This window comes from Pelophylax lessonae (genome assembly GCF_965119305.1).
Source record: "Pelophylax lessonae genome assembly, chromosome: 10".
Classification (NCBI taxonomy): domain Eukaryota; kingdom Metazoa; phylum Chordata; class Amphibia; order Anura; family Ranidae; genus Pelophylax; species Pelophylax lessonae.
The window spans coordinates 177,331,242-177,359,208 of record NC_138777.1 but is presented as its reverse complement, the minus strand read 5'-3'; the positions used below and the strand labels follow the sequence as shown (position 1 = coordinate 177,359,208).

Sequence of the window (27,967 nt, the reverse complement as noted above, 5' to 3'; positions counted from 1 at the left end):
GTGACTCATTAAAGTAGAGTTCCGCCTCCCCCTCCCCCCTCCCCCTCCAAAAATTAAAAGTCAGCAGCTACACATACTGTAGCTGCCGACTTTTAATATTAGGACACTTACCTGTCTTGGAGTCCAGCGATGTTGGCATAGCAGCCGATGTCTCCATCAACTGTCGGGTGCTGCCGCCGCCATTGCTGGTAAGGGAACCCGGCAGTGAAGCCTTGTGGCTTCACGGGCGGGTCCCTACTGCGCATGCACGAAGCGCGCTGCGCAATCCTATTGGCTCGGCGGCAAAGGAGGGAGGAGGGGGCCGAACTTCCGAGGGATGGCGCTGCGGCGCCGTATCCCGGAAGTGGGAAAGGGCACCTGTCAAAAACAGGTACCCGCTCCCCCCTGAAAGGTGCCAAATGTGGCACTGGAGGGGGGGAGGAAACAAAAGAGCGCAAGTTCCACTTTTGGATGGAACTCCGCTTTAACTTTGTTTTTAAAGGTGGCTGCCACCCGTGCTACAGTAGAAGTGGGAGGGGGAAACAATCGGTAGAAGAAATCTTTAGTGGTATCAATGCTTGCTGCAGACAGGTCGGTGTACCCTAAGTGCTTTTAGCCAACAGGCCCATAGATGTTCACATATTTGTGAGCTTCCATGGTAAGACTGTATAATAATATTCTTTAAAGTCTTTAACCATGCACATGTATTAAAATCTGACAATCTACATCAGCACCTCTTGGGATTTAAAGAGAAGGTTTTTACAGTGACTGCATGTAGATGTCAGTATGCGACTTCCAATTACATTTAACCATTTCCATGCTCTATGGTCTTTTTGTAAGAGTGTTTTAACCCTTACCGTAGCACATAGCAAGTAAACAAAAATAAAAAGAACAGCATATTTACAACTGTATGAATGCAGTCTGAATGCATCACACGGCTAATGTGTAAGGTAAAGTCTACTGGCTTGGAAAGATCAGTTTGTAATTGGATAGAAAATTGGTTAAAAGATAGAATTCAGAGAGTAGTGGTTAATGATTCTTACTCTGAATGGTCTAAGTTTATCAGTGGTTTACCCCAAGGTTCAGTGTTGGGACCCTTACTTTTTAATATATTTATAAACGATATAGGGTCTGGGATTAAAACTATAATTTCAGTCTTTGCAGATGACACCAAGCTTTGCAGTGGAATAACTTCTTTACAGGATGTCTCCAATTTACAAGCTGACCTCAGTGTTTCATTGGGAAACTATGTGGCAAATGAGGTTTAATGTTGATAAATGTAAAGTTATGCACTTGGGGGCTAAGAATATGCATGCATCATACATACTAGGGGGAGTAGAATTGGGGGAATCCATAGGCGGAGCAGGATCTGGGTGTTCTTGTAGATCATAAGCTTAATAATAGCATGCAATGCCAAGCTGTGGTTTCCAAAGCAATTAACAGAGGCATGGACTCCAGAGAGAGAGATATAATTTTGCCCCTGTACAAATCATTAGTAAGACCTCGTCTGGAATATGCAGTTCAGTTTTGGGCACCAGTTCTTAAAAAGGATATCGGGGGAACTGGAGAAAGTGCGGAGAAGGGCAACCAAACTAATAAGGGGCATGGAGGACCTCAGCTATGAGAAAAGATTAGAGGAACTGAATTTATTCTCTCTTGAGAAGAGGAGATTAAGGGGATATGATCAACATGTATAAATATATAAGGGGACCATATAGTGAACTTGGTGTTAAGTTGTTCACTTTAAGGTCCAGACAGAGGACAAGGGGGCACGCTTTATGTCTAGAGGAAAACAAATTTCGTCTCCAAATACAGAAAGGTTTCTTCACCATAAGAGCTGTAAAAATGTGGAATAGACTCCCTCCAGAGGTGGTTCTGGCTAGCTCACTAGATTGCTTTAAAAAGGTCTGGATTCTTTCCTAGGTGTACATAATATAAATGGGTATTAAAATTTTTTAGGTAAAGTTGATCCAGGGAATATCCGATTGCCTCTTGGGGGATCAGGAAGGAATTTTTTTCCTTGCTTTAGCAAATTGGATCATGCTTTGCTGGGGTTTATTTTAGCCTTCCTCTGGATCAACAACGGGTATAGGATTGTGTATATGGGATTGTATGGTTAGGTTTTCAATACTGTTTTTTGTTTTTTTTTTTGGTTGAACCCGATGGACTTGTGTCTTTTTTCAACCTGACTTACTATGTAACAGTAATAAATACAGAGGCTTTAAAGTAAGTATATTATAAATAAATGTGTAAGCGGAGGTGAAAACTGATGTCAAATGGATCATTATATCTATAGGCAACTAAATATATATGCAAATCTTTTCTTTTCCTGTAACACTTCATCCCACCCTTTTACACCTTAAAAGAAAAGTATGGGAATATTAAAAAAAAATCATACTCACTTAGATGGCTGCAGCATTGATCCCAGCTGCAGCTGCCCACCGGTGGCTCTACCCTGAGAACAGAGCGATCAAAGACTGCTGATCGATCAGTTCTTCCCTCCCGCTCTCTGCTTTGCTCCTCCAGCACTCACTGGAGCTGGGGCTGTGGAGGGGGCGGAAGTGCCTGGTTTTATTCTCTCAGCAACGTGCTGAGAGGCTGAGCCAGCTGCCTGTCCAGGCATCTGGGTGGATCTTGGTGGTAAACCGGCTGAGTGACGTCAGCCGACTGCAAAGTGTAAGGGAAGTGTAGCCAAAAGCTTTTTAAAGAGTAGGGTCAAATCTCTTTTGGTCATACTTCTGCGATGTATCACAGGAAGTGCACTTAGTTCTGCACTCCTGTGACCTATATTTTCTGAGAGTGGGCTAAAGTCCCCTGTGGGCTGATGTCACAGAGCCGGTCCAGGCTCTGCAGAGATCCCGGTAATAACGTTGGAATATGCCCAGATGCCTGACCGGCAGTGCCACTGAGAGCCTGAGAAACCCCGCTTCACAGTCCACTGCCAAATTAAGCACTGGAGGGGCAGAGCGAAGAGCAGTGACTGACAATCTGTGCTCAGAGCGGACCCAAGGACCGAGCAATCAGTGGCCTTTGATCACTCCGTTTTCGGTGTAGAGCCAGTGGGAGACAGATCAATGCTGCAACTGTCTAGTTGAGTATGTATGTTTTATTTATTTTTTTCCCACACTTCTGTTTTAATGTTTACCTATAGTTCTGTTAATATGATGTACAGGCTCACCTACCAGTACGTAGGCCCTGGAGAATTAAGGGGATATGGGCAAACCTGACCTGTACAAAAAAGTTGCGATACAACTGTTTGAGATCTGGTTTTATCCTATGCTCTGTTGGAGTTCTCTATGTTTTATGACGTGTAACTTTAAGGGAAACTAAAACATTTTTTTTTTTTTTTTTTTTTACAAATTAATGGATTTCGGTATACAGTGTTCATTTTGTAAAAGAAATAATAATATACTGTGCTTCCATGACACTGACTCTAGGCTTTATAGTAAGACAGCTCAGCAAAAATTGCTTACTTATGGACTGTCTCTCTCTAATTGATACTGCACACAGCTGTGTGCTTGGTGCTGGTAGCCAGGGAAAGTCTGGAACTCCCGACAGGCAATGATTGTGTTCTGTTGTAGTGCTAGGCCTCTTTTTTCCCCCTGCAGTCTCTACCATGTCTTTTCCTTAGTCAGCGTCATAAGGCTGGAGTACTTTTTCAGCAGTATAAATATCTGGCCAGTAAGAGAATGTGCTGAAAGCATGTTGTTAAAGTCTGTGGTCATCACGGGACTCAGGCTGACTTGTGTTCTACTACTTTCTACTGATTGATTTGCTTTTTTTTTTTATTACATCTAGATACCATACTTCTCTTTAAATATGTATGTCTCTGAACATAGGTAAATAGGCAGAAAATAGGTTTCAAGGAAGCAACAAACACTTGGACCAAGGGGGGATGCACAAACTACCTTATTCAGTGTTGTGTGCGTAGTACGATCCTAGTTAGGTGCTAGGCAAATGTAGTTCTTTTTGTGCTCTTCTGTAATCAGTGGAGCAGTGGCTAATTGCTTTGGGCTAAATAGGGTCCTACAGCCTGCACACTTGACTGCTTCTCCCTGCTTTCCATAAAACTAAAGAACATATGAGTGGAGCAGACTGAACAAGCAGTCTAAATATTTATGAGGTCCCAGCTAATCCCTGGGGAGGTCTGCCCAGAAGGTGGCTGGAGAGAACATAAATAATTGGGGGCTGGAGCAGTAGGGTTCTTGTTTCAGGAGGAAAGGCATCCAGCCTGGAGGGTTGTTGCCCTCCCAGGTCACTTAGCTGACACGTGCCAAGAACATCAACACAGTCCCAGCAGACACAAAGATAGGGGGTTTCAAAGAAATCTCTGAGGATAAAAAAGAAGGGGTATCTCCCCAAGGAACCAGTCTGGAGAGTCCACTTTGCAAATGTCTGCCTGATGCAGGAGGAATTGTGCTGCTGTGCTGCAGTTAACTCCTTGGTGTATTATTGCTAAGGCTTGCCTGGCCTGGGGCATTGTCTATGGTGCCCCAGTGCCGTTCATTCCCTGAGAAACGATTGAGGGGACTGCTCTAAGAAGTAGCTGCAGAGAGAAAGGTATCCTGTTATTACTATTCAGCATGCTATCCCACTGCTCTTTATCCTACCATATCCAAGTTTCTTAGCAATAAATACAAAAAAGGCACCCCTAGACCAGGGGTCTTGAATTCAAATTGATAGAAGTCCAAACAGTAAAATGTTCTTTTGGCAGTGGTGCAAATCACATGTTTGCACTATAACACATCACAGCCCCCCCCCCATCCCTTTACATCAGAGCCCCCCCTCTTTAGACCAGTATCCCCAGCCCTCCCTTTGCATCACAATCCCCCTTAACATCACAGTTTCCCCCTTTACATCAGTGTCCATAGTTCCCTTTTACATCACCGGTCCCTCTTTAAAGCAGTCCCACAGAGTCCTATGTTCCCCTTTATATCACAGCTCCCCTTTACATTTGAGTGCCCCTTTATGTTGCAGTGCCCTTTACTCCACATTGTCCATTTATAACACTGTGCCCCTTTATGTCACAGTGCCCCTTTAATTCGCAGTGCCCGTTACATACATTGCCCCATTATATCACAGTGCCCCTTACGTACAGCGCCCCTTACATCATACTGCCCCTCCACATCAGAGTGTTTAATATAAGTCTCCCCTGCACTGTCCTGCCTTCGGCATGGTAGAAGCACTTATCAGCTGTGTTAGCGCTCCTGAGTCTCCGCCGCTGTCATTGCCTTCCTTTACAGCAGGGCAGGGGGTGGGAGGAGCTACAGGTTTGGATGGAGGGCGGGAGCTGCCCAACCATGTTAACAAGCGTGGCAGCCCTGGTCCGGACATGACTGTCACTCTGTCTGGGCTTGGACAGTACTCCGCCATTTAGTGATCCCTGCCCTAGACTATAAATTGAGCCAGAGGAGTGAATGCTGCTGTGTGCCTGGCTTCCCCTGCACTGCAGAGAGAGAGGAACCTGGGATAAATCAGCGGCCCTTGCAGAGGTAGTGCTACATGTGTTTTACCTTATGTATGTCAATACCAATAACGTTGTTTCATTTTTGTTTTTTATAGATATTTCGTCGAGCTGATAAGAATGGTGAGTAGAAACAATATATTTTTTACGTTCTTCTGTATGGTATAGCTCTGGAATATTTAACCCTTAAAAAAAAAATCCTGGCTTTTTTGCATCTTTTGAATAATGAAAGCAGTTGAGTGTAATGAATCTCTTTCCGAGAGCCACCTATGGCATGGTACGATGAAACATATAATATAAATTTATAATAATACAGATGTTAAAGTGAGACTGTTTCAGGGACTGAGAAAGGCATCTTGAGGGTAGAAAAAGCCAGCCGGTAATTGAACTAGAAAAAAGTCACAGAAACTGATTGAAGGCAAATAGTTGAATACACAGATAAGTAACATAAATGAGCCATTTTACCTGCTAAAATAATTGTATTTCTGCCTATCCAGTCCTAAGATTTGCACAACCCCATCACTTAGCACAGCCAGACTGATGACATCACTCTCTATGATAGAGTTATATGGAAAGAAAACAATGGCGTCCTCTCTCTATATCTAGGGCAGTGAAAAAACAGTGGGAGACCAACAAGGTCCATCCCTCTGCTCACTCTGAAATGTCATTTGTAGGTTGACTGGTCTTTCGACGTCTTTTTATCCCTGTCTACTCATTTTAATCTTTCAAACTTACAAATACTGTGGTTTCTTTATATCAATTCTAAAATATAAAAATTTACACTCATCATGGCCCTGCAGCATTAACAAAAATGCAATTGTTTGCCTAAAAAAAATCTTTTATAGATTGTAACGATGAACATAAAATATTTGTTTCCTCTGCACTTTCTGGTCACAAGATAACCTGGCCTTTCAGGTGTATCTTAGGAGGTTTTGCGTGAGCTAGTCTTCTACCTTTGATCGGTCCATACTCTAATAAATTGGCTAAGATGATTCTTAAAGGCCTAGGCACCTTGTGATCAGAAAGTGCTAAGGAACTAAATATTTGATATTTGCCTTCAAAATGTAAGATTTATTTAAATAATCTGTAAAACTTTTGGCTATGTTATGGGGCCAAACATGGAACTGTGCATTGTTAACCTGTAGACTTTAGTTCAGGGTCTCTTAACCAGGATTCAATGGAACCCTAGGGTTCCTCCAGAGCAGTGGTCTCCAAACACTGGCCTGGGGGCCAGATTCGACTCTTTGCTTGCTTTTATCTGGCCCTCAGGTAAGTAGAGGCACAATTTCTTCTGATGGCACCAACGATGGGCCCAATCACACCAATGATTGGGTACAATTTCTCCCACTGACACCAACGATAGGCCCAATCACACCAATGATGGGGCACAATTTCTCCCAATGGCACCAATGATGGGGTCCAATGACACTAATGATGGGGCACAATTCCTCCCACTGACTCCAATGAAAGGCACAATTTCTCCCAATGGCCCCAACGATGGGGCCCAATGACACTAATGATGGGGCACAATTCCTCCCACTGACTCCAATGAAAGGCACAATTTCTCCCAATGGCCCCAACGATGGGGCCCAATGACACCAATGATGGGGCACAATTCCTCCCACTGACACCAGTGAGGAGGCACAATTTCTTCCAATGGCACCAATGATGGGACCCAATGATACCAATGATGGGGCACAGTTCCTCCCACTGACACCAAAGATAAGGCACAATTGCTCCCACTGAAACAAATGATGGAGCATTATTTTTTCCCCACTAATGTTGGGACCTTTTCTACCCCCACTGGCCACCACCTGCCCCCCTAAAGTCTAAAGGACAGTAAACTGGCCCTTTGTGTAGAACGTTTGAGCAATCAGCAATTTCTGCCTCGCAGGTAAGTTCCTACTGACACCATTGATGTTTTTAACTTTCTGTAAGGAGCATTCTTCCCACTGACTATCATACTAATGTATCATGAGTTGTAGATATAGTAATTTTTAGCGGGGGTTCCCTGAAATCAGAACATTTGTTTTTAAGGCTTCCTGTGTTGTGAAAGGCTGCTTTAAAGTGATATTAAAGGCTGTTTTTTTTTTCTTTAATAACAAACATCATACTTACCTGATCTGTGAAGTGGATTTGCACAGAGCAGCCTCAATCCTCCTCTTTTCGGGTCCCCCGCCGGCGCTCCTTGCCCCTCCCTCCTGCGGAGTGCACCAATAACAAGAAGCTTGCTATAGGTGCATCCGAGCAAGTTTGCTCCTGAGCCACTGCTCTGTCTGTACAATAAGCTCAATTTACGAAGATTTAGGCCCCTTTCACACTTATGTGACTTGTCCTGTGACTTGGGACTGTAAAGTCGCATGACAAGTCGTACTGCATGATTTCCAATAAGTACTGTTCATATCTGTGCATCTTCAGATCGCAACAACTTCAAAGTAGTCCCTGCACTATTTTGGGTAGATTTTAATGCATTTTGAGGTCTATAGACAGCCATAGGCATTGCTTCAAGTCCAGTCAAAATCACGGCAAAACAATCACGCCAAAATCGCGGTAAAATCGTGTGACTTTTAGGTCCAATAAGTGTGAAAGGGGCCCTAATGTGAAACTAAATTCTAAAAACAGAAAAAAATGGGAGCAGGCAGGCTCTTTACTGCAGAAGAGGCATGCAATGTCTCTTCTGCAATAAAATGAAGGTACCTGCCTGCCCAAAATCTTCTATAGAATGTAAATTAAGTGGCAGTTTAAATTCTGGCACAGTGCCTGTCTGCACATCCTGCACTGGCCAATCAAGATGGCCAAAGAAGTCGGGGAGAAGATGCTGGCTTTGGACCATTGAAGCAGAGGTAAGTATTTTGGGCTTTAGTTCCACTTTAAAGAGGAACTAAAGTTATGAAAATAGAATATTCAGAACAGGCAGGATCTTTATTATGTTCCAGTTTGCGATCTCCTGTAGAATGTACATTGAGCTGTGCAAGCACCTGCTAATCAAGACAGTGAAACACCAGAACCTGGAAGAGGTCGGGGAGAAGATACTGGCACCAGCTAGGCACTGCGGGGGTATAAAATTGTTGGAACTAAGATAAGTATTTTTAAGGCTACTTTCACACAAAAAAATGCTGTAAAAACTTATATGCATTTTTGCTGTGTTTTTACCTGTTTTCTAGTGCGTTTTTCACCTGTGAAAAGAAAAGACACATAACACAAAAAATACACCAAAAACGCAACTACAGGTGCGTTTTTGATGTGCTTTTTCAATGTTTTTGATGGGTTTTCCATTCATTTTAATGGGCCATTGTGTTTTTGGTGCACCAAAAATGCAACTTGCAGGACTTTGAAAAACACAACTGACCCATTACTAACCAGTGATAAGAGTTCCATAGGATTGAATGGTCATGCCTTTTTCTTCCGCTTTTTTTAAGGCAAAAACTGAAGAAAAACTGAAGCAGCCTTATGCTGGCCATACACTAGCCGAAAAATCGTCATTTGGTCTGATCATTCGTTTTTCGTCCAGTTAATAGGCACAAATAGAAAATTGTTTTTAACTTTTCAGAGCCGAAAAATCGAAGGAACAGTTTGGAAAATTCTGCCGAACGAACGATAAATGGAAAGGTTACTGTGTTTCTCGGCGGAACTGTTTGCACTAGGCATATGTGACAAACTGAATGAAAAATGTCCATTGAACGATTTATCGTTCGAAATTTGGTCATTACATGATGGCACGAACGTCTGCTCTCACGGACGATTTTTCGTTTTTACAAAATGAGTTTGAATGATTTTTCGGCTAGTGTATGACCAGCTTAACTTTAGTAACGCTTTAACCGCTTGCCGACTGCCTAACGACGATTTACGTCGGCAGTCAGCCCCTCACAGGCAAGGCGACGTAGGTCTACGTTGCTAGCCTGTGAGGGTCTAGGGAGCGAGCGCGCGCCGCTCGGTCACAGACCCCCCCGGCCGAGTGACCGGCAGACCCGATGTCCGCCGGTCACTCGCGATCGTCGGTTACAGCGGGAGAAAGGCAGGCGGCTAATGTAAACAAAGCCGCCTGTCATTCTTCCCTGTGTAACAGCACAGATCATACGGTTCTGCTATGTAGGACCATAGATCTGTGCTGTTACACACACAGCCACATCCAATCACAGTTAGAAGCACGCCCCTAGGGACACACTTAACCCCTCCCTCTCAAATAAAGTTAACCCCTTCCCTGCCAGTGTCATTTTTACAGTAACAGTGCATATGTATAGCACTGATTACTGCAGTAATGTCACCGGTAACCCCAAAAGTGTCAAAAATGTCAGTCAAGGGTCCGATCTGTCCGCCGCAATGTCGCAGTCCCGCAAAAAAAATTGCAGATCGCCGCAATTACTCGTTAAAAAAAAAAAAAATGACAAAAATCTTTCCCTTTGTTAGTAAACGCAATAACTTTTGGGCAAACCAATCAAAATACGCTTTTTTTTTTTTTTTTTTTTTTACCAAACATAGGTAGCAGAAAACAAATTGGCCTAAAATGTTAAAAAATTTTGATTTTTACATTTTTTTGGGGGGAATTTCATATAAAAAATGTGAAAAATATTGTTATTTTTGCAAAATTGTCGCTATTTTTTTGTTTATAGCGCATGATCAAAAAATCGCACAGGTGATCAAATACCACCAAAAGAAAGCTCTGTTTGTTGGAAAAAAAGGACGTCAATTTCATCTGGGTACAGCGTCGCACGACCGCGCAATTGTCCGTTAAAGTCACGCAATGCCGAATCGCAAAATAGGCCCTGGTCAGGAAGGGGGGAAAATCTTCCGGGGCTTAAGTGGTTAACACGAGGTCATGTATTTTTATTTTATTTCTGCGAGTGTAATTTTTAATTCTTGGACTCAACTGAAAACAACTGTCACTTTTAAAAAAAAAAAAACAGTTTTCTTATCCTGGCTTGTTAGCTTTGTGGATGGCGCCCATTGCATAATGCTGCCTGTCAGATCATCTGTCGACCTGTGATTACAAAATGAAAATCCTATTAAGCCACAACAGCTTTGCCCTTTTAAAAGGCAGCGATTTTCATACTTTCTTACTGTGAGAGTAGTTAGTGGGTTGCTCTGATTGCAGAGAACCCCCGACAGGTTAATTGTGTTTTGAACCCAGCTGCGCTTTGCAGTCTTCTATAATTTTGCATTATGGGTCTTGCATTAATGGAGACCACTAATAATAGAGTTGGCTTAAACCCAGAAACTCCAGGGGTTCATATACCCCATACTGAGCATTCTGTATACCCCCGAATGATACATTCATAAACCTCATGCCTGGCCCTTTCTTCGTATGGATTTTTCTCTTGGCTCCTGATTAGAAATAATTGTATTTTCTTAAAACGCTATTGATTGCTACCTCTAAAGAGGATCCTTGAGAAAATAAAAAGCTTCACCCGTGGTGACAGTCTATAGCATTCGTTTTCTATTATTTGCCAGGTTTTATTAAAGTTTATTTAATGTATTTTGTATTAAGAGCTTTGTGCAGTGCATGGGGAGAATGCATTTCAATAATAAAGTGATTAGTCTGAATATGACAAAGCTTATTTAAAGCAGGCGGAACTTGTGCTGTAACTAATAGTAGCCAGTTACTGACTTCAATTATCTGCACAGGGGGATGTCCCGGGTACAGTTCATTATTACTCCATGTTATTAAAAAGGTTTCTTTATGCCTTTATTTTATGTGCTGCTATCTAGTATATTAAGGGAAAGTTGCATTTTTTTTTTTTTAAACGCATTCGATTTTTTTAATATTTCCAAGGTCGCAATTTTGCAAATCTTTTAACTCTGCGTTTTCTTTCTCTGTACTTAGAAAGCTGATACCAGTATATAATGGGATTTATTACCTCCACAATTCAGTGTACAGAGCAGCTTCTGGTTTGCTTCAGTGCCAGGAGCCATATATTATGGTTTATATGCTCTGCAACACTCGGGACAGCTGCTGGATGGATTGTTTTATACAGTGACCATCATTATGGAGCCATGGAAGGCCTTTTAACCCCCCTGGCGGTCTAATTATGTCAGTATTTTTGAATGTCAAAGCGATACATTGTTTTGCATGGAAATCTGTTTTATATTGTAGGCCTGTAATTCTTAGGAATAAAAGAGTAAAGGTGAATAAAAATGTATAATTCATTTTATTAATACATTTTATTAAATTAATAAATTATTAATAAAAAGTTATTAATAAAAATAAAAGGAATAAAACAGTAAGGGCTCTTTCATACAGTTCGCCTCCATAGGCGGATCCGTGCTGCTCAGCGGGGATCGATCCGCGATCCCCGCTGAGCCGGCGGATGACAGCTCCGTCTCCGCTTGCAGTGCGGAGAGGGAGGTGTCACAGTTCCCGCTGCTCTCTATGGGGAATCGGATGAGAGCGGACCGCCTGTCCGCTCTCATCCGCTCTCATCCGATCCGATCCCCAGGACGGATGGAAAATAGGGTTTCCATCCGTCCAGATTTCACGGACAGGATCGGATGCGGATGGCAGCGGGTGTCAGCGGACATGTCACCGCTGACATCCGCTGCTCCATAGGGCTGAATGGGGCATCCGATCAGATCCGCCTAAAAAACTGACAGGCGGATCTGATCGGACCGCCCGTGTGGAAGCACTAGGGACAAAACTGAGGGGAAATGGTTTGATACAGTAATGTAATTCTAAGAGATTACAATGTATCATGTCATGTTTTGTGTACCGGTTCGCCCCCCCCTGCATTGCGGCGCTTGCAGGGAAGGGAACCAGGAAGACGGATGCTGGTGTTCTGTCAGAATACCGCTACCTATCAGATTCTGCAATCGGAAGTGACGTTCGGAAAGAAAAACGTACTGCTTTCCAACATGGCCGCTATGCATTTCAGTAGCTTTCCTTATGTGACAGAAGCAGCTGCGGACATATTCTTACACCCACAAAGTCTTGAATTTTAGATTTATTTTACCAGTAAACTGACCTTATATACTGAATAACAATATTACATTTCTATTATTGAAAAATAGTAAATATAGCGAATAACCTGCAGATAGAAGGTGGCGACGGCCATCCTGGTACACCCCGCACTGCTGAGCGACAAACTGATTATATAGTGAAATAGACTATTTCACTTGGTGAAATAGTCTATTTCAGTATATAAGGTGAGTTTACTGCTAAAATCAGTCTGAAATTCAAGAGTTGCTTGGGTGTAAGAACTTGTCTGCTGCTGTTTCGTGTTCTGTCACATTAGGAAAGCTATTGGAATGCATAGTGCCCATGCTGGAACACATGGCGCATGCGCAGTAAGTTTTCTCGTCTGAACATCACTTCCGGTTGCAGAATCTGATAGGTAGCGGTATTCCGATAGAAAACCGGCATCGGCTGGAGGACATCGGGGGATGGTAGGGACAAAGTAAGTTTCACTACAGGGTAATCCCGAGTGTGGCTCGGGGTTACCGCTTTTGGTACTGAAAATAAACCCTGAGCCTTCCTCTGGCATAGGATTGTGTATATGGGATTGTATGGTTGCGTTTTCTTTACTGTTTTTTGTTTTTTATTGGTTGAGTCAGATGGACTTGTGTCTTTTTTCAACCTGACCAACTATGTAACTATGTAACACTTGGGATTACCGCCAGGGAGGTTAATGACTGGTACCTATCCCTAATTCGTTGTGTGTTAACGGTGGCTCCCAACGAAAGCCAATAAAGCTGGTGATTTATTAATTTGAGAGGGATTGTATAAGGCGATTCGGCGTCGGTTGAGATCACACTTCTTTGTATACATTATTCATTCAACTGTACGTATGCTAGGGATCGACCAATTGTGGGTCACAAGCTTGCCAATATAACCAATATTGCTTCAAGTGGTTGTACCGGGGTGATGCCTGCAGCTACAGGCATCCCCCCGGAACCGTCTTTTAGAGCCAACGGTCAGTTTTCTTGTAATAACAACCAATGTGGCTAAGCAGCTGGGCTGTTATTACAAGCAATGGGATGGAACGTCCCCCCCCCCCCCTCCCTTCTGCCTCTATGCTTGGTCTCCTGTCCCACCAGAAGGCCCAAGCGACCAGCCGGCAAATCCGCCGGCTAGCCAAAGACCCGAAAAATGCCGGATCTGCTCTGATCGGGTCTCCTATGTAGTAACCTGGAAGTGATGTCATGACATTTCTGGAACCTTAAAGGTGCCAGATTTTAAAAAAAATTACAGTTTTCAAAACAGCCAAACTTGGCGTTTTTAAATGCTTTTACGTGCAGAGGAGGGGTTTGGGGTCTTATAGACCCCTGATCCCTCCATAAAGAGTATCTATCACTGCCTATTACTGTCACTAGGGATGTTTTACATTCCTTGTGACAACAATAAAAGTGATGAAAAAAAATACATCTAAAAGAAGAGTGTAAAAATAAAAACTTTAAATATACAGAATATCAGCACCTAATATCGTCTATCGGCCTGAAAGGTGGCCGGAAAACGGGTATTGGTATCAGCCCTGAAAAACTATATTGGTCGATCCCTGATATGTGCATTGTGATAGCCTGTCAACACTTGTTGTATTAGAGTCCTGTCAGATGTAAAGACCAAAAATATAGCTTTGCTCTTTGGTCCAGTGTGGACCTCTGATTTCTGACTTTGTACCTCCAGCACCTCTCCCACCAAACTATTTGGGTTTTGTATGACCATGTATATTGCTTGCTGTGGTGGAGTTGTTTTTATAATATACACTATATTACCAAAAGTATTGGGACACCTGCCTTTGCACGCACTTGAAATGTAATGGCATCCCAGGATTAGTCCATAGGGTTCAAAATTGAGTTGGCCCACCCTTTACAGCTATAACAGCTTCAGCTGTTCTGGGAAGGCTGTCTACAAGATTTAGGAGTGTGTCTATGGGAATGTTTGACCATTCTTCCAGAAGCGCATTTGTGAGGTCAGACACTGATGTTGGACAAGGAGGCATGGCTTGCAGACTCTGCTCTAATTCATCCCAAAGGTGTTCTATCGAGTTGAGCTCAGGACAGTTAAGTTCCTGCACCCCAAACTTGCTTATCCATGTGTTTATGGACCTTGCTTTTGCACTGGTCCAAATCATTTGGTGGAGGGGGAATGATGGTTTGGGGTTGTTTTTCAGGGGTTGGGCTTGGCCCCTTAGTGCAGGGCGCTGCAGGGGAGAGAAGGGAGCGCCAACGATGCATGGGGGGCCTATGGCCTATGGGTAATATCACTGCTCCTGGGCAATGCTAGCTGTTGTTTAGCACTCTCTCCCCTCCCCTGCAGCCAGCACTGGCTGACACAGGGGAGATCACATAATTGGACTGGAGTGGCATGAAAATAGGTAAGTATAAAGATCTAACACAAGTTAGTCAGAATAGGTGGTAATTAGGAGCAGTATCTGCTCCCTTTTCTGAGTTTTAGAGTGGTGCAGGCTTTGTGCCTGTGCCACTATTTGTTAAACCTCCCTTCCTCTCCATTTATTTTATTTATGGCCCTGCTCATTTGAGCTGAATGTCAAATAGGGAACAGAACATTATAATAACAGTGTCTACACTAAATGACAAGTATCCAATTATATCAGACATTGGCATACTCAGTAGTCAGCTTTCTTTAAGACTGTAACGTTCTTCGCATTTCTTGTTTAGAATTACATCGCTGTCTCTTCTCGGCACACAGAGACCGCAGGAATTCAATCTAAAGCCCAGTTTACCTCTTTGAAAATTCATTCTGCTAAATTGACAGTTAAACATGGTAGGGAAACAAATTAGACTAACGAATATTTACCTGGAGAGCAGGATATTGGCCATAACACTGCAAGAGATTGAACAACATCATGAATAATAGACTAAGCTGTAATAAATAATATGCTGTACAAATACATCAGGTTTACACAGCTTGTTATATGTTGTAATAAGCTTCTAGTAACTTGTTTGGAATGGTGGTTTAGTATGTGATATTTACAAGTGAGCTTGTACAAATTAATAAAAATCTGTAGTGGAAGTAGGGCAATTGTCTGTGCCTGGTACTACTTATTCCAGCCTTTCTCAACCAGGGTTCCATGAAACCCTAGGATTCCTAATAAGGTTGATAGGGGATGAGGTTCTTTGAGCAATGAGCAGTTTCTGCCTCTTTTTAGGCTCTTTTGAGCAATATCTAAGGGGGGTTCTTTAAACTGATCACAAATGTAAGGAACTGGCCATAACGCCAATAATCAGTAAGCTGTAGCCTTGGTTTTTTATTAGCAGGGGTTCCTTGAGACCAGAAAGTTATTTCAAGAATTTTTCCATGTTAAGTAGGTTGAGAAAGACTGATCCCCATTTTTAAATTCAGAGTGGTGGAGTGAAACGCGTTGGGGTGTGGCCTGGTTGGAGTCTAGGCTGAGGTGACCACTAACCATCGATCCATAGGGTTGCATAGATGTGTGCCCACAGGAAGCCTTTCTTACACTTCTTGAGAAAGACTTGCTTATTTTGTTCTTCTTAAAAAATATGGTTGTTTTGAATTGTTGCAGGATGTCAGGTGACCTAATTTGCTCATATACGGACAACCGGCCTAAAAAAGGACCTACAAGTACCTGCTTCTTCTACTCAGGTTGGCACTAAGCTTTGCTCCCTCCTGGTTCAATGACCCACCCCGTCATTCAGCAGTCAGAAGGAGCTTTTACAGAAGATTGAGGATTTGGCTATTGAAAACGTTGGTGGCACTGACTTGAGCAAAAAATCAAAGCTATGTACAGCCTGAGCCTGGGTTTCACGGGCTCCACAAGGACACTTATTGTTGTTTTAAAGGTTCAGTGATGTACTATCATACCTCTTAAAGTAGTTGTAAACCCTTACATGTACCCAGTGAAATGACCAGCCTAAGATGATACACAGAGATGAAACAAATCCTCCAACACAAGTTGTACTTGTTTCTCTGCAGACGTCTGTCTCCTACATTCATTCAAAGTGCAGAATTTACACAGGATCTCTCAGCTCTGAAAAGCAAGGGGTGGGGGGCTGTAGTTACAAAATGTAACCCCCCCCCCCTTTCACACTGCACACAGGAGCAGAGCTGAGGCTGTCAATCACAGGCTGTGCACTCCCCTGTCAACATTGTTTTCTTAAATGTCAGTAAAACTCATCCGAAGTGACTCATACAGATAGCAGAGGAATGGGGCAGCTACACTTGCTACACTACAAGTGCTCTGGAGGATTACAAGTACACACTATAGAGGGATATCCTTTGTTCATATTTCATGTCTGAGATTTACAACCACTTAAAGGTGCCTGCAAATCAGTGTTCTCGCTACCTTAGATACCTTTAAGGCCATGACAAGTTTTATCTGAGAGGCCTTTAATCTATTAAGCCACACACTCATACATTCAACTACTCCTTTGGTCTACTTCTTCAAGTCAAGTCTGACTGAGTGTTGTAACAGCGTAACAGGTTGAGCTCCGCTTTAGGGTGTTTTAATCCAAGTCCATGGAGGTGGCAGCTGCATTACTTTTATTTAGTTTAGACTTATTTTTTTTCTCCCGTTGATCTTGCCAGTAACACACTTCCTTTTCTAGTGTGACAGTGCTTACTTACTGTGCTTTATCTACGGAGAAGCAGCATTGTCACCCGGAGACAACAAGTGTTTTAGGACCACAGAACACCATCACCTCTTTTCTAGAACATAGGGTAGTAGTTAGGGTTGCCACCTCATCCCTTTAATCCAGGACACATATTAATTACACAGGTTCTGCGGCTGATTAAGGTGGTAATTAAATTCACTTGGTGCCTTATCTGCATTATATTAGCCACAGAACCTGTGTAACTAATATGTGTCCTGAATTAAAGGGATGAGGTGGTAACCCTAGTAGTAGTGTTCTCTAGTCAACAGTGCAGCAGAGACAGAAAGTTACTAGCTCACAACATTTTTCTTCAGGATCAATGTTTTTTTTGCACTTATGGAACAGATATAACAATATAGTATATTCATGGACCAAACGGGAGCACAAAGAAAATTCATGTTTAGGGTTTACAGTACATGTAGAGCAGGCATTCTGCATTTGAGATGCAATACAGAGGATATTCCAACATCACTAGGAACTGCTTTCCAGGATCACCAGATTACCAAAAAAAATGGAGTGTTGTGTACTGGTGCGCTACAGCAGTGTCTAGATCAGTGGTCCCCAAACTGCGGCCCAGTTGCCCTTTGCGTGACTATGTGGCCCTTTGGGAACTGTTCCTCCCACTGATACAGATCACTATTCCTCCAAGTGACATCAACAATGGGCAGAAATCCTGCCACTGACACCAAGGATGGGGCACTATTCCTTCCTTGATACCAACAATTGGGGAAATACTCTCTCCCCTGATTGATAGCTTCAATAGGGCACTCTTTCCTCCCACTAATATTAAGGATGGGGTATTGTTTACTCCCATTGACACCAGGGTGTTTTCTACTCACGCTGACCACAGTCCGGCCCCCCAAAGTCTGAAGGACAGTAAACAGGCCCTTTTGTTTAGAAAGTTTGGAGACCCCTGGGTCAGATGAAATACTGAACTAGGCAGGTAGGGTAGGCCATGCTCCTTAATTCATATCCAAGTTTGCTCCTGAATTCAAACCAACATTTAATTTTCACTTTTGACTGTATCTTTACCTGGGAAAATATGCGGTTCATAAAAACCAAGAAGAATCAGAAAGTAAAGCAGAATTGAAACCAGCTTAGCACAAAGAGCTTTTGAGTAAGGTTATCTTTACCCTTGGATTCCTTTTGGAGATCACTAGCTTTGAAGTGTTTCAGGTGATCACAGTTCCCGTTTTGTACCTGTCAGTGTTTGAAAATACACAATTGTTCGTGTTCATGTCAGTTGAAGAATTCTGAAGCAGATAACTTAAGCAGGATTATATTTCCAACAAAGCACTTGTGTCGTTGGCTCTGACTAAAGCCCCGTAGGGTGGAAATGCATCGGTGGGTGCTATTTTATGGGATTTTTGTTTGAATTAAAGTAACATTTGTGTGCTGCTCTTCTACTAAAAACTTGTGTCATTATACCTAGGGCATAGGAGGCAACATCAAACCCTAAAGTATAACTAAAGGCAAAACTTTTTTAAACTTTTGGATAGAGTGGAGAGGAATTAGAATACCTGCCAGGGGTTTTTTTTTTTTTGCCATTTGTGCCCCCGTTGGGAGGATTCACACACTTTATCTTATTTACCATTATAAAAAAAAGTGAATGAAAACTCCAGAGTTTGGGTTGTCACCAGAACATGCACAGTGGGGAAATCTTCCAATCCAATATGGACACCAATTCTGATGACAACCAGGGATTTTCCATTCAATTCCTGTGTTGGGTATGGGACAGGAAATGAGGGTAAATATCACCAATAGGACAAAGATGGGAAAAGAAAAACCTCACAGGGGCTAGAACCCTACCATAAGCTGGCCATACAACATTAGATTTCCAAAAAAAACATTAGAATGAAAATCTGTAAGAACATTTGTAATTGAAACTTCTCATACATTTGAAGATATAACAGATATAATTCGAAAGTACTTCAAAATTGTATTTACTTTAAACATTCAATTTTAGAACAAATGGACTTTCCCAAACAAAAACCCCCTACAATGTTAGAAATTTGTTTCAGAAAAATTTTCAATCCGGCTCCTTAGAATTTTCTTGTCACTGACGTCAAAAACAAACGTCATTCTAACCTCATTATTGATTAAAAAATCATGAAATTAAACATCTAAAATTAAAAAAAAGCTTTGCCTTTAGGTTTACTTTAAAGAAGAAAGCTCAGGAGCAATGAAAAAAACAAAGGCCAGCTCTATTTATTATTGTTAAAATACCTGAACTTTTAAATCCTGAACGATTATGTAGTAAAACCTTTTTCTCTTTTATTACTGCCTGGCCGCTCCCTCCCTGTCTAAAGCCCAATTTGTGGGTGTTCCTATCGCTGCTGACAGTTCCTTGCAGGTGTTGCACTGGGAAACCAGTGCTGACATGTCACCTCACCCTTCATTCCTATTGTGGCGCTCAGACTAAGCTCGTTTGCTTATTTCTCATCTGCTGTCACACGCACCCCCATGAGCTGTGATGGCATTGGTCTTGGGCAAGCATTTCCAAAACCATTGCAGTTAGTCAGCTCTCATCAATTTTGTCTCTGCGTACATAATGTGCACGTGTTGTTTTTTTAACATTTTCTTTTTTTAATTCTGTCTGGGTATCACTGTAAACTTTAAATCCAGCACCAGATCTAGAAAGGAATGACTCCTGACTGATAGACCTTATGACCCATAGAAACCTGCCTCTTGGTATGGTTATTAAGAACAACTGGAAACATCCAGAAAAGTAATTCAATTCGCTGCTGGCATTATGCAAAGAACAAACATTATGCAGATAACAAAGGACAATGTCATTATGTGAATAACAAAAGATAAACTCAAAATATTAAAAGTGTATATATGGGCAAAATAGTGCACTTTATATTCAGTACATCTGCACAGTCTGCAAGTATGGAAAAAAATATCTGTTGATCCTGCCAGAGGGGGAAGTCTTCTGTAAGTCCAGCATAAATGGGCAGGGCTGACAACACTGCTTGACATTTCACTGCCACACAGACACTGTGTTGTCAGGTTAAACACAAAGAAAGCAACACATTTTATTTATTTTTTATCAGGGTATATTTTGTACATTGCAGCATTTTAAAAAAAAAAAAATCAGACTATTTTTTTTTTTTGCTTAACCACTTAAGCCCCGGAAGATTTTACCCCCATTCCGACCAGGGGGTATTTTGCGATTCGGCGCTGCGTGACTTTAACGGACTATTGCGTGGCCATGCAACGCTGTACCTAAACAAATTTGACGTCCTTTTTTCCCTACAAACAGAGCTTTCTTTTGGTGGTATTTGATCACCTGTGCGATTTTTTGATCATGCGCTATAAACAAAAAAAGAGCGAACATTTTGCAAAAAACAATATTTTTCACATTTTTTTATATGAAATCCCCCCCCCCCCCAAAAAAAAATGTAAAAATCAAAAATTTTTTAACATTTTTGGCCAATTTGTTTTCTGCTACCTATGCTTGGTAAAAAAAATCACAATAAGCGTATTTTGATTTGTTTGCGCAAAAGTTATTGCGTTTACTAACTAAGGGAAAGATTTTTGTCATTTTTGTTGTTTTGTTTTTTTTTTTAACGAGTAATGGCGGCGATCTGCGATTTTTTTTGCGGGACTGCGGCATTGCGGCGGACAGATCGGACCCTTGACTGACATTTTTGACACTTTTGGGGGTACCAGTGACATTACTACAGTAATCAGTGCTATAAATATGCACTGTTACTGTAAAAATGACACTGGCAGGGAAGGGGTTAACTTTATTGGGGAAGGAGGGGTTAAGTATGTCCCTAGGGGCGTGTTTCTAACTGTCATTTGACATGGCTACTGGTGTAAGAACAGAGATCAACGGTCCTACATAGTAGAACCGTTTGATCTCCATTTTTACGTAGGGGAGAATGACAGGCGGCTTTGTTTACATTAGCCGCCTGCCTTTCTACCTTCACGGCGCACGATCGCGAGTGACCGGCGGACATCGGGTCCGCCGGTCACACGCACTGACTTCTTAGGGAACGAGCCGGGGCGGACGCGTGCCTGCTATTGGCTCACAAGCCAGTGACAGGCTAGTGACCTACCCATACGTCACTTTGCCTGGCCGGGGCTGACCGCCACAGTATATGTACTTGCGGCGGTCGGCAACCGGTTAAACATATGTTTGGCAAGTAGGTTAAAATGCATGTATTCTTTGCATTAAGGTAAAAAAACTTTCTGCGTTGAACGCCATCTCCCCCCCCCCCATTCTTACCTGAGCCCCCTCTGATCCAGCAATGTTTACAATAGCCTCGGCTGTATGGGGATTCTTCCTCCTCATTGGCTGAGACAGCAGCGGGAGCCCAGTGGCTCCCACAGCTGTCAATCACAGCCAGTGGGCCAATGAGGCGAAAGCAGGGGGGGTCGGCAGACTGCAGCTCTATGTGTCTTATGGACGCATAGAGCAGCAGCTCAGGAGTGAGCAGGCAGCGGTGACCCCCGGGCAAGTGACTTTCTCTGGGGGCACTGCTCGAGGGGGATGGGGGGATGAGCCTGGAGCGCCAACTGGGGACTCAAAGAGGATCAGAGCTGCTCTGTGCAAAAAAACACTGCACAGAGCAGGTAAGTATGACATGTTTGTTATTTAAAAAGAAACCAAAAAAACAAAGCTTTAATATCACTTGTCGATTATGTGGCACCTTACTGGCAGAACAGAACTACAATTCCTGTGCTGATGAGGTCTATTAGGTCAGAGCAGTATTGTTCTGGTTCAGGTTAGGCCTTGTGATCCTTTTAAAACTTGGATAATCAGGCAAACAAGCTGGCCTTTTGAGACCAACCAAATTTCAATCCATGTGCTGACATTAGCAGCCTTTGATCACTGTTTTCTGACAGTGGAGGAGTCCCGCTGTCAGAATACAATAGCACAGGATGATTCCTCCATTCACCTCACTGGTGTGGATGAGGGAACCAGTATGTGTTACGTTTTTTTTCAATCAGCCTATTGGCTGATCGGAAAAAAAAATTGACCCTTCTGTGGCCAGGTTTAATAAAAGTTTGCCTATAAAAATGGCTTCTACTCAGAAGTTCTTTCTAATTTTGAAAAGGTCTTGAAAAGCCCAACTCAACAAAAACATTTTTTTTTTTTAAGTTTTTGATAAAGTGGGTAAGATGCAAAACTTTTGTCTTTTTTATTGTTGCCTATATCCTTGTTATGGGGATTACCATTCACTTCCTTTCCCAGGTACACTAGGACAAGAAATGAGAGGGTGAGGGTATCAGTGGTACAGGAAACTCATAGTGTAATAATACACTGAAAAATGTTCAGTGGTTCCCACTGCTAAATAAATGTGCAGTTGTTGCCATCTCCATACTCTCGACCTTCAACTGGGGCAGGAAGTGGGGTTCTATGTCTGCACTGGGGACTCAAAGTTTAGGCTTGGGTTGGTCTTTTGTTGTTGGTAATATTCTTTCACTCGAATTGTATTTTTTTTTAGAAATGACAAGAAAAAATAGACTGTTACATACCCAAAAATTGTACAAAGTTATGAACAGGTACATAAGGAGTTTCTCTCTGCAGATATGTATCATTTAATAATAATATAGGGTTGAAGGATACTGTAATTGGTCCTTAGGTGATCCATTGTTAGATCCCTGCCTGGAGATGCGATGCCATAGTTGGTAATATTCAGATGATGGCAAACCTTGGCACCCCAGATGTTTTGGAATTACAGTTCCCATGATGTTCATGCACTCTGCAGTGTAGTTAAGCATCATGGGAAATATAGTTCCAAAACATCTGGGGTGCCAAGGTTCACCATCTCTTATTCAAGACAAAAGGTTGGGGACCATATCATTCCGTGCGCAGCTCCCTAATTGCCTTGAGTATGAGCAGATGGGAGGAAATTACCAGAGTGGGGTTCCATAGGAAAGCATTGTGCACAAGGTCCCCTAAATGCCGGGCCACCAAATCTAAATTTTTGGATGGAAATCCTTACCACCACCTCTGTTTTTTTTGTTACAAAACTTTCCTTGTATACTATATTTTGGCGCTTTTCCACTGCATGGAACCGAACGGTTCGGCTCGCTTTTGTGCTTTTCCACTGCTGGTACCGCATGGTACGGTGTAGGAACGGTTCGGTACGGTACGGCGGCGCTTTTCCACTGCATGGAACCGAACGGTTCGGCTCGCTTTTGTGCTTTTCCACTGCTGGTACCACATGGTACATCGTAGGAACGGCTCGGTACGGTACAGCGGCGCTTTTCCACTGCATGGAACCGAATGGTACGGCTATCTAAAACAGTACTACCTCGATTGTGGTTCCAAGAGGTACCATACCCGGTACCATATCCCACAATCCTTTGCATGCAGTCACTACTAGCCACTGATTGGTCAGAGAATCGTTGTTATCCCACCCACTTAACTTTAGTATTACTTTAGTGGAAAAGCAAACCATACCAAACCTTACTGAACCGTTCCAACACCGTACCATGCGGTACCAGCAGTGGAAAAGCAAACCGGACCAAGCAGGGCCGAGTAGAGCCGAGCCTGTACTTGCAGTGGAAAAGTGCCATTTGTCACTCCGCGTTTCTGCTAAATATTAATTTCCTTTATAACCCTAGACTAATGTTTTTTTGTGTTCTGTGCATTCTTCGGCAGACTTCTATACATCCATGAATGATTCAGCTCCTGTGTTATTTGGGGTAAATCCATGCAAACACCGACATCTTGCTAATAAATGGCGTAATTGGCACCACGATAGTCTGTCTGTTCTTCTTATGGATATCTCTATAGGCTTACATAATTACTTCACACAGAGATTGTTTGGCTTTGAGCTAAAGATGTATAGACACCCACACATGACCCTGAGGATGTACTCAGAAATACACATTCATAACTACATATGGGTTCCTCTACAATGCTCTTGTACTGTACAGGCAGTTAAGTATCTAGAGATTTAGCTGGGGATCTCCATGTTGAATTTACTGAAAGCTAAACTTTTTCAAGCCACAAAATACATTGATGAAATGCATATATAAGAGCGGTTTACCTGCAAAAGTATTTGTTTCTATCTATTCAGTCCCATGATTTACACTGCTCTGCCACACAGCACAATTACAAACCAAAAAAAAAAAAAAAAAAAAGGACGAAGATATGAACACGTACAGAAGGAGTTTCTCTCCGCAGATTTGTAACATTTAACAAATATATAGGGATGAAGGACCATTGGTTCCAAACAACATTATACCTATAGATGATCAATAGTCAAAGCCCTGCCTGGAGATGCGGCCATTGTTGGTAATATTCAGATGATGGTGAACCTTGGCACCCCAGATGTTTTGTAACTACATTTCCCATGATGCTCATGCACTCTGCAGTGTAGTTTAGCATCATGGGAAATGTAGTTCCCAAACATTTGAAGTGCCAAAGTTTGCCATCACTGATTCTAGAAGAAAGGGGTTGGGGACTGTATCATTCCTTTGGGCAGTTCCTAATTGGCCCTGAGCAGGAGGAGATAGCAGGAAATCACCAGAGTGTGGTTCCATTCATAACTACATACGGGTTCCTCTACAATGCCCTTGTACTGTACAGGCAGTTAAGTATCTAGAGATTTAGCTAGGGGTTTTCATGTTGAATTTACTGAAAGCTAAACTTTTTCAAACCACAAAATACACTGATGAAATACATATATAAGAGCTGTTTACCTGCAAAGGTATTTTTTTCTATCTATGCAGTCCTAGGATTTATGTAACATATGTAACTGAGACGAGCAGCACACAGATAAGCTATCTCTCTGTCACCCTGATCTCTCCTCTTATCAGCATGTTCCTTTGCCTTCCTCACACCTGATTGGCTACTTGTAGTGCTTCTCTCTCATCTTCTGTGAGCTCTGTTGTACAGAGACTACAAAAGGGTGATACCAGGTCAAATTCACTGTAAATGAAGAATTATCATATACTTACCTTTCCAGCGGCCCGTGGGTTGGTAGGCCTTTTCTTAATGTGTACAATACTTTCTGCCCCCCTGCTTGCTCTGTGTATAGTCCAGGGCTGAACAGCTGCAGCAGATGGGGAGCAACAAAGTGGCGGCTTTTTAACACACTGGCAACCAGAAAGGTAAGTACATTTACTCTTCTTATACAGGTTTCCTTGTGTTTGGAAGGGACCCTTTGGTGGTAGGGTCAGCTTTAATGATGCATTAACGATTACAGGTCGCACAAATAAAAAACATCATAAACATCATCAAAGTTAAAAGGGAATGCGTATCACGTCCAGTCCTTCTGCCCCTCTGCCACTCAAATCAAAGAGCTCAAAGGGGTGAGCTTCCATCTGCAGATGATGTAAGTTGAAGGCCAACTTCATCTTTTGCACCATGATACATGTTATACTCATATTTAGGATGTAACGTGGTACAAATGGCACCTCACCCTTAAACCACACCTCCCCCTATCATAGAATCTGGGGGGTTTTCTCCCCTCATAGCCGTTCTCACTTTTGAAATCCTATGCTAAGTGTATAACCAGCTTTACTCTTAGCCCCTCACTGTGAAAGGCCTGGATTCTTTCCTGGGTGTGCATAATATAACTAAGTACATAAGTAAGTACATTTACTCTTCTTATACAGGTTTCCTTGTGTTTGGAAGGGACCCTTTGGTGGTAGGGTCAGCTTTAATGATGCATTAACGATTACAGGTCGCACAAATAAACAACATAAACATCATCAAAGTTAAAAGGGAATGCGTAGTGCGTCCAGTCCTTCTGCCCCACTGCCACTCAAATCAAAGAGCTCAAAGGGGTGAGCTTCCATCTGCAGATGATGTAAGTTGAAGGCTAACTTCTTCTTTTGCACCATGATGCATGTTATACTCATATTTAGGATGTATCGTGGTGCAAATGGCCCCTCGCCCTTAAACCACAACTCCCCCTATCATAGAATCTGGGGGTTCTTTCCCCTCATAGCCGTTCTCACTTTTGAAATCCTATACTAAGTGTATAACCAGCTTTACTCTTAGCCCCTCACTGTGAAAGGCCTGGATTCTTTCCTTGGTGTACATAATATAACTGGGTACTAATATTTATAGGTAAAGTTGATCCACGGAATATCAGATTGCCTCTCGGGGGATCAGGAAGGAATTTCTTTTCCCCTGCTGTAGCAAATTGGATCATGCTTTGCTGGGGTTTTTTCCACCTTCCTCTGGATCAACTGCGGGTATAGGATTGTGTATATGGGATTGTATGGTTGGGTTTTCATTACTGTTTTTTGTTTTTTATTGGTTGAGCCAGATGGACTTGTGTCTTTTTTCAACCTGACTAACTATGTAACTATGAAAGGCAGGTTTACCAGCCAATAGCAAGGTGCTGGAGGAGATGTGTGTTTGTGTACAGTACATGCATATGTATATACACTCACCGGCCACTTTATTAGGCACACCTTGCTCATACTGGGTTGGACCCCTTTTTGCTTTCAGAACTGCCTTAATTGGAAACATATTGTCCACATATGTCCATACTGACATGATAGCATCACGCAGTTGCTGCAGATTTGTCGGCTGCACATCCATGTTGCGAATCCCCCGTTTCACCACATCCCACAGGTGCTTTATTGGATTGAGATCTGGTGACTATGAAGGTCAATGGAGTACAGTGAACTCATTGTCATGTTCAAGAAACCAGTGGTGAGATGATTGGAGCTTTGTGACATGGTGCATTATCATGCTGGAAGAAGCCATCAGAATATGGGTACACTGTAGTCATAAATGGATGGACATGCTTAGCAACAATACTCAGGTAGGCGGTGGTGTTTTAACGTTGCTCAATTGGTACTAAGTGGCCCAAATTGTTCCCAAGAAAATATCCCCCACACCATTACACCACCACCAGCCTGAACAGTTGATACAAGGCAGGATGGATCCATGCTTTCATGTTGTTTACCCCATATTCTGACCCTACCATCTGAATGTCGCAGCTGAAATTGAGACTCATCGGACCAGGCAATATTTTCCAATCTTCTATTGTCTGGTACCAACAACCATGCTACGTTTAAAGTCACTTGAATCCCCTTTCTTCCCTATTTTGATTCTTGGTTTGAGCTCCACGTCTTGATGCCTAAATGCATTGAGTTCCTGCCATGTGATTGGCTGATTAGCAATTTTGTGTAATCAAGCAATTGAACGGGTGTACCTTTTATAATTTGGCCGGTGAGTGTATATACAGTACATGGCATGCACACACACACACATATGTAAATATAAAACTTGTATGAAAAATAAGAGGGTGTGGGGTTAAACCTACCTGTATAATTGTACGTGCTAGTGGCGTATGCTGTTATACCATTGTTTTATATGCCAAATTCCGTTATCTGCGAATTGGCTGTTTCAGTTTTGTATTTTTATTGTTTGTAATTTTTTGGAATCGTCTAACTGAGGAGATGCTCACGGGAACTCATTAAACTGACAGCATCACATGAACTTGCATGCCCTCAGGCCTTGTGGGTAAAATTCTGTGTAAACCTTTGGTCCCCAGACACCCAGTAAATTAAAACCTCTCACTTCAGGGAATGAAGTCCCATTCTCTGTCATAAACAAGGCTGTGCTTTTGTTTTTCTGTGTGAATGAGGGAACCGCAAAGTTAGCACACTGCAGTTGAGTAGCACAGGATCAGAAGAATTTGGTGCTGAGATTTCGACGCAGGGGGAGTAGGTTTCACTGGTGATAGATATGGTGCCCAGATAACTAAATGTGGCCTTGCAAGGGTTAATGTATGCTAGGGCTTTGATTAGGGGTTCATTTAAGGCCAAACTCCATATAAGTGGGTGATCACACAGATGAAGTACATACACTGATCAGACATAACGTTTTGACCACTGAGTGCCGGTTCACACTCTTGCGGCTGCGGCGATCGCATGTAATATCGGAGCGCACTGCTCCTTCATTACATGCGATCGGCTGTGTGGTGCGAATTCAGCCATACAAAACACCCGCACCAAAGTCGCACAGGACCC

At 42.5% G+C, this 27,967-nt stretch overlaps 1 protein-coding gene across 1 annotated transcript in view; it reads left to right on the top strand.

The window, feature by feature from the left end:
- Positions 1-27,967, top strand: part of NECAB2 (N-terminal EF-hand calcium binding protein 2) — a 389,351-nt gene that overhangs the window by 73,257 nt on the left and 288,127 nt on the right. Inside the window, exon 2 of the mRNA XM_082269903.1 lies at positions 5,542-5,566. Within this exon, the coding sequence (XP_082126029.1) occupies positions 5,542-5,566 (25 nt within the window). The remainder of the gene's footprint in view (positions 1-5,541; positions 5,567-27,967) is intronic.